General features: G+C 48.0%; 1 protein-coding gene across 2 annotated transcripts in view; it reads left to right on the top strand.

The window, feature by feature from the left end:
- Med13l (mediator complex subunit 13L) overlaps positions 1–7579 on the top strand; it is a 227150-nt gene extending 219571 nt beyond the window's left edge. For both annotated transcript variants that reach the window (XM_059249610.1, XM_059249611.1), the window contains exons 29-31: positions 627–788; positions 3323–3435; positions 4838–7579. In XM_059249610.1, coding sequence (XP_059105593.1) covers positions 627–788; positions 3323–3435; positions 4838–4970 — 408 coding nt within the window. In that variant the 3' untranslated portion in view covers positions 4971–7579. The remainder of the gene's footprint in view (positions 1–626; positions 789–3322; positions 3436–4837) is intronic.
- Positions 7580–7919: the final 340 nt, after the last annotated feature.

Consider the following 7919-nt stretch of genomic DNA (forward strand, 5'->3'; position numbering starts at 1 on the left):
CAGAATCAGAATTGGTAAGATTTGATGTATTAAGTAATTAAGGATCATTTTCTTCCCTAAATAGGAGGCATTCAGAAACACACTGATCACTTACTATTACTTGTGCTAAAGGCACCTTTTAAGTTGTGGAAGGCACTGGAAGGTGGGAAGTACTACAGTATGCACTCTAGACTCTGAGAGGTGCATGGTGTACTCGTGCAGCACCACCAGAGTGGCAGGAGCATCGCCGCCCGTGGACTCCGGTGTGTGGTGCTTAGTTCTAATCCAGGTTAGGTGATGGTGGAGAGAGGTGCCCTCCAGGGCTCCTGGGGACTGTTAGTGAGGAGCGCCTGAGGACGCTGGGCTCTTCCGTTTCAGTGTGCAGTGGATGAAGCCCCAGGACAGGTGGCTTGTGCTGTCAGCACCAGCGCATCCATCGCCAGGACCTTCGTCTGCTCCGTAGTTTCTGTCGCGGCCCGGGTTTGCTGCAGAGACTTGTGTATTTCATGGCACAGTTCTCAGCACCAAGGGCTTTGGTGGGAGCTGCTGCAGGCAGGAGACCCGACGCTAGTGTGCAGTCTAGAGGAGGGGGCTGGCCACACTCAGATCCTGACAATGCTCATTGTGCTTTGGGCCTTGTTTTTCAGAGCCAGGGCGAGCGGCTTCTGTCTCGGGAGGCCCCGGAGGAGCTCAAGCAGCAGCCACTGGCCCTTGGGTATTTTGTGTCAACTGCCAAAGCTGAGAACCTCCCCCAGTGGTTCTGGTCATCGTGCCCCCAGGCCCGGAACCAGTGCCCCCTCTTCCTGAAGGTTGGTTGGTGCTCTCTGACGTTTAAGAGGAATCGTTGGCTCGTGTTTTTATTTGGTTTGAACTGGAAATCTCCTGCTAGCTGCTTCAGTCTCTTTCTATTCATTTCCCTCGTGTCACTTATACTCTGAGGAGATTATAGTTACAGGAGAGTGGAGTTTGGGAGAGGGACGGAAACCTTAATAAGAAGTGAGTCTATGTTAACCTCAGGAGGCGATCAGGGCCGTAAGTGCAGGAGCGATGTGTGACTCAGCCTGACACTCTCCCAGTCAGTACTGACAGCTGCCCGTGACCTGCAGCACAGGCCTGCCCGGCTGCACATAAAGCAGAGCTGGGTCAGTCAAGCCTTCCACTAACATGCTTGTTCTCCTTGCATGGCTTGTGGAACCCATCAGCTCCAAACTTGAAGAGTTGAAAGAGTCTAGAATGGAATCCATTCCTCACCCTCAGGCTGGCAAGAGACACAGGTTTGATAGTGTACCCTGGTGACAGAGCCATGGGAAGGCAGACTCCTGGCATGAGCTGTGCCGGGGGTACTGAGTAATAACAGCCTCAAACTCTCCCTGGGCCCAGCACACCCACTTCCAGCCGTCTGTATTTGGCAGAAGTGAAGAATGGCATATGTACTTGGTACATGTCCATGCCCAGATATGAAAGGGGCTGAGGTGGGAGAGTCATGTGAGTTGTGAGTTGAAGCAAACTTGAATAGACAGCAACATTGACTCAGAATGAGCAGACAAAATGGCCGTGTAAAAGATGAGGAAAAGCTAAGGACCCATCAGGAAGGCCGACCAAGCCAACTCTGCAGCCTCGCCACACAGTGTAGTGTGGGATGTCTACCACACAGTGAGGACAGCTTTGTGTGCCTGTTCTGCAGAGTGGAGGGGAGCCTGCGGTAGCCTGTAAGGTGCTCCATCTCCCAGAGACAAGGGAGATGGGACTCAAACACTTGGGAGCTGAAGCTGCCTTCCTAATGACTTGGGGGAATACCACAAGTCATGGAAAGCTGTAGTCTTTAGAAATTGGACTCAGGAGGCCTAGATTGTTCTTCTGTAAAACTTAGGAGCAATGAATGACAGCTTAGGACAATAAACACCCATGTTGCAATGATTGTGGTTCCTAATTATTATTTATTGCTCCAAACACTTGAGGCCGTTGAAGAACTAACTGATTCCAGACCCAAAGTGAGAAATAGTCAGGGTGTAGCTGATAACATTGCAGTCCATCAAAGCAAGGAATGTCCCCAGGACTGTTAGGTGGCATCCAGACCAGAGGTGCCAGGCACAGTGTGAGTCCAGCAGACAGTGAGTCACTCTTTAAGAAAGGTCAGACATACAGTCATGGGAGGTTGTGCTGGAGCAGTTTGCTCATCTGAAGATCAAGCATGAAAGGGATGGACTGTCCCCTCACAGACTTTAGTCTCTCTTTCACATCACTGCATTGGGACAGCAGACAGGGCCTTTTGTTGCGCTCTGACTGCAGTCTTCAGCTCTCACGTAGAAGGAAGTGTTACTGCCTGCCCACCCTGGAGATGCACCCTTAATTGAACCTCTGGATCAAACAATTGGTTTATGAGAAATCTGGAAGGTAGAAAGTATTTAAAAGAACCACGATACAGACCAGCCACATCCGACTGCCGAGCCTTTGACACTCTTTAATCATTTCCAACGTACACCAGGTTGGCCCACGACTGGAGGAGGGAAGAGAAAGTGTCGAGATTATCAAGGGAGTTGACTATAGCCTATCAGTTGATACAAAGGAATCAAGCTTTTTTGTGTGTATGGTGCTTATTACTAAGTTCTTATCTGTAAGCTTTACCTCCTAAATTTACAAGGGAAATGGTACAACAGTTGGTTTTGCTTTAAAATATTTCAAAGGGAAAAGTACTTGAAACAGAGTGACAAGTAGTGGCCATTGTTCCAGCTTTGGTGGCAGGGCACACAGCCTTAGGTAGGAACAAGTATTCTGTGTGCTTGACTGTCATGCTAAAGAAGCAGGGTGAGTGAGCCGGCTCAGTAGGTCAAGGGACTTGTGAGCTCAGTCCTGGGTTCCCCCGTGATGGAAGGGGAGAACTGACTCCAGCAGGCTGTCTTCTGACCCCCACATGTGTGTTTTGGTGTGTGCACACACAAAATAACTATCTTTTCTTTTTTTTAATTGGTGTTTTTGCCATGGGTGTGGGGGTCCCCTGAAACTGGAGTTACAGACAGGTGTGAGCTGCCATGTGGGTGCTGGGAATTGAACTCTGGTCCTCTGGAAGAAGAGTCAGCGCTCTTAACCCCTGAGCCGTCTCTCCAGCCCCCAAATAACTATTTTTTAAGGAAGCAAACGAAGTAGGTTAAAGCAGGAAGAGAGGCCCCTGAAATGGCTTTGATCTTAACTCTAGGATGTGGTGCAGCGTCCCAGGAGGTGACTGAGCACTTGAAGCTCTTGGGCACATAGTAGCCTGACTGCAAGACCAAGGAGCTGGGGCCTCCGTCACTCTTCATGGTGCTGCTCTGTACCTGGACATGAATGGCCTTTGTTCTTCCCACAGGCTTCACTCCATCACCACATCTCTGTAGCACAGACTGATGAGCTCCTTCCTGCCAGGAACTCTCAGCGGGCTCCACACCCTCTGGACTCCAAGACCACGTCTGATGTGTTAAGGTAGTTTCCAAGTGAGGCGGCACTGCCGTCCATCGGGAGGTGATGCTCCTTCCTCTTGGTTGCCCTCGGTGTGCCAGTGAGGGCGATGCTCAGAGACGCTGTTGTCTGCAGAGCAGCGCTGTCCGGTCACCCCCGAGAGCTGGGACAGACGTGTGTGCACTTCATTCACTAGACAGTGAAGTGCATGGGACACTTCCCTTCCTGTTCCAAGGAGGTGATGAGAGTGTCAGACCTGAGGTGGAGGGACAGTCAGAAGACAGTGTCTGGAAACTGCCTTGCATGGAAAACACTTTGGAACCTTCCCTGCCATAGATAGATACGTGTGGTTGACTGGAACACAAGTTCTGTGTTGTGAAATGCATCCCAGAAGCATGAGTTCTCTTATGCTGTTTTTAGCACTACATAAAATTTTGTCTGTGGGTCTGATATAATGATGCATGCCTGTAATCCCAGAACTTGGAAGGAGAAGGCAAAAGAACCAGGAGTTCAAAGTTATCCTCAGCTACTTACTAAGTTCAAGGCCAGAGTCTAGCCTGGGCTACACAAGACACTGTCAGTGGATTTGTACACGTGGGTGCATGTGGGTGCACATGCCCAAGGTCAGCCAGTGTCTTCCTCCACTCTGCACTTGACTCTTTGAGACAGAGCCTGAGCCTGGAGCTCAGCAGCTGGCCAGTGAGCTCCCGGGACTCACCTGTGTCCACCTCACCCCACCCCACTGTTGGCTGATAGATGTGTACTCTTGCCCTCTGCTTCACACAGATTCTGGGGCCTGAACTCAAGTCCTGGGTCACTAACGGAGCCCTCTCCAGATCCCAGACTGGATCTTAAAAACAAAACAAAAACCAGCCAACAAAAACTGTCAGGTGACTTGAGGAAATACCCAAGCTTCTCCTAGTACTCTCTCACGTACAGTGGTTTGGAAATGGGAGGTAGGCAGGAGCCTCCTCAGTAAGCCCTTGGTTCCTGGGCTCTCTGGCAGTGGGTGAAGTGTGTGCTGCATACCCAGGATCCCAGTGCTCCAGCAGCGAAGGCTGTGATCAGGAGTTTCAGGCCGGGTACTAAATATCTGAAACAGATAGGGAGACCCTGTACACCTTCGTTTTCTTTCAAGAGACCACAACAGATTAACATGAGAAACTGGTATGGCCAAGTGTTGGTAGAATATTTGGTATATTCTGTTCAATTCAGTATTGCCAGTGTATTCTTATTTTGGCATTTAGCCAACATGAAACAGTCTCCATTCAGACTTGCTTCATCTTAGTGGTCAGTGGCCTCATGACCCTGGTGGCCCTCGTAGTTGGACCGTGCAGTGTGAAGGAGTGCAGGTGGGCTGAACTGGCCTCGAGGCGCACCCTGAGCCCTGTGGTCCAGAAGCTGACCTCTGTGTTCTCCCTGGCAGGTTTGTGCTGGAGCAGTACAATGCCCTCTCGTGGCTCACGTGCAATCCGGCCACCCAGGACCGCACTTCCTGCCTTCCTGTCCACTTTGTGGTGCTCACGCAGTTGTACAATGCCGTCATGAACATGCTCTAACCGGGAAGCGCTTGTCCCTCCCTCTGCCTCAGCCGAGGAGGAGCGGGCTCCACTCTCCAAAGGCCGGCCTTTTTCAGAGCACTCCCTCAGCCCTGCACTGTGACGCCTTCTGAGCAGGCACATGCTCACTCTGCAGTGTTTATTGTCACAGGGACTCCTGGACGTGTCTCAGAGGACCCAGAAATCTCCTGAAGAAGTGACTTGAGCCAGTGTGTGATGTGTGCAGCCTGCAGTCGCCAGGAAGTGGTGGCTGTCGGTGCCGTAAGAGGGAAGCAGAAGAGACACTGTCCTTTTGCACAAGAGTCTGCTCTCAGCCTCTGTTAGGATCAGGCCGGCCAGCCCTCTGGATGCAATCCTCTAGCCGATGGTGGGTGCCTGTGGGTCACCTGGACTCCATAACCTGGGACGTGTCACAACTAAGAGCCAGCTCCATCCAGTACAGGATTTGGTACTGGGGTCTCCACCTCCCCAGCCTGTCAGCAGGGCTTTGCTTGGCCATACACCTTTGTAGACACAGGAAGTCTGGAGACAGCTGCATTTTGTTTATTTATTTTTAAGTTTGATGTAAGGTTTTTGCGACTTCGTTTTTTCTAATCTTGAGGACCAGGTAAGGTAGCTGAAACCCACTGAGACCCACCATAGGATTCTCTGACTACATACCTCTGTCCTAGAAGCCAGAGAGGAGTAAGAACAAACGGGGAGGTCATGCCTGAACAGTAATGTAGTCATAACCACCCAGCAGTAGAGGGGTAAAAACCATCAGGGTTCCGAGTGCCCTGCTGTGCTGGGTGGCCTGCATCTTGGGCGGATTACACTTGTATATGGTGGCAGTCAGGCTCAGCTCCAAGCTGGAGGCGGCAAGGACCTTAATCGCTTCTCTATACTGTCACAGGAAATACCTTTTCTAGAGAATTCTTAAAGAAAGCCAGGTCTCTCCTTTCATTAGATCAAAAGGGACTCGTGTACATATCCAACCCCAAGTGTTTGCTCACAAAACCAGTTACAAACACGGTGGAATTTTTTCTGGACCATAGGAATATTGTTTCAGAGAAATAGTACAACTCAACCATTAAACCAGTACTTGAAGCTGAGCCTCTTTGTGGGACTTTAACAAAATGCCTTTTTAAAGCATTAACAGCTGATTGAAGTATTTTTGACTCCCCCTCCCAGACCTTAGGGTTGACTTTGAAGCCCTGTTTCTAGCCCTTACATTATATCTGTCTCTGTCTGCGGGTGGTGGGTGTGGACCGGCTTCCCAGAGCCTCCTGACAGGCAGCGAGCCCGGCTTCCCTGGAGAATCATGCAACTAAGTTCTTCCAAGAGACTTTTCATGTCCTGGTTATTAACAAAGAAAGAAAGGAAAAAAATGTAATAATTGATATGATTTTGTAAAAGTATTTTTCTTGAGATAATCTAACGTTTAAAACATTATATTAATAACACATGGTGGGAATGTGAAAGCAGAGAAATAACTTGTAAATGGGTGATTGTTCTCTGTCCCACCAGCTGTGGGGGGGGGGGTGACTTTCCAATGTATAGCTTAAAAAATCTGATATATCAAACCATTTGTATCTAACGTGTACAGTGTAAAATTGACTTAAATATCGCAGTGCTATTTTTTCTTATCAGAGAGGAAACCCTCAAGGCCTTTTGAGAACGTAAGATGATGGGGATGTAAACTTGTATAAAGCCACCCCGGGAGGACGGACTGTAAAGTAGATGTTTGTAATCTTTTACCACGGGATTACTTTTTCTCAGAATTCATCGGAACTTTGAATCTTTCTCTCTCTCTCTCTTTTTTTAAATGGGCTGTTTTTACTGCAGGGGCTTTTCTTCTCTAGAAACCCAACTCTACACAGAAAAAGAAAAAAGGAAAAAAAAAAACACAAAAAACAGAAAAACACTATAAAAAATTTTAAAAGAAGGCAGCAAAGGGTAGTTTTCATCTGGTGTCTTTTATTTAAGTTTTTTAAGTTAAGAAAAGCTGGTGACATATTTATACGTTTTTGTGCAAAAATAAATGAATGGCAATAGATTTAAAAAAATCTTATTATGTACTTCTGTGTGAAAAAGTCTGTATAATATTTCCCTTAAATATGCATTATTTTACTTGTGAGTTTTTTACAGAATTAATCTGAAATGTACAAGCCCTGGATTTGCTACAGAGTGAGAAGTTATTTTATTTTTTTTTTTATTTTTAATTTTGAAAATTCAGCCGAAATCAGAACTCCTACCATGGTTTGAAACGGGGAGGAGGGAGGGGAACAGGGAGGGCTTGTCCGGCATGCCTGTATGTATATTTCAGAGCCTTTTTTAATTGTAAAAGCTGTACATTTCTGGGAAGTTCTGATTTTTTTGTTTCCTTTTTCCTTCAAGCATTTTTGCAGTGAGCTTCTTTTCTATATAGCAGGCGATTGGGAAGAATACAGAAATATGTGACGTTCATTTGAGAACTGCAGCGTGGCGCTGCTTCAGTACACTAAAGACTTTGATAAAAAGAGACAATGCTAAAGGCCTCCATTTTAAATGTCATTCATATATACCTTGTGGATGAGAGCTATATACTTTTACACACTTTTTTAGAGGAATAAATTATTGAATTACTGAAACCTGGAGTGTCTTTCTTCCCTCCCATCCTGTCTCTGTACTGAGCTCACACTGCTGAAGTCTATGTGGTGTCGGCATCACAGACCGAACAGCGCCGGCCTGGGACGGGCGTGTGCTACCAGCGCTGTTCCCAAGCCCTGCTGTGTCGTCATCCCTGGGTCAGGTTTCAGATGCTGCCACCACAGAGGCCAGCACGGGTGCCCTTTTAGGCCCTTGGCTGTCTTGAGCAGGTCAGGTCTGATGGTGTTTTGTCCTGGGACATTTGTGAGTAGCCCTAGGACAAGTTACAAGTCCGTTCGCATTTCCCTGTGCTCTCCTGACTCACAGGCAGATGACAGTAGT

The sequence above is a fragment of the Peromyscus eremicus genome, chromosome 23 (assembly GCF_949786415.1).
Source record: "Peromyscus eremicus chromosome 23, PerEre_H2_v1, whole genome shotgun sequence".
Classification (NCBI taxonomy): domain Eukaryota; kingdom Metazoa; phylum Chordata; class Mammalia; order Rodentia; family Cricetidae; genus Peromyscus; species Peromyscus eremicus.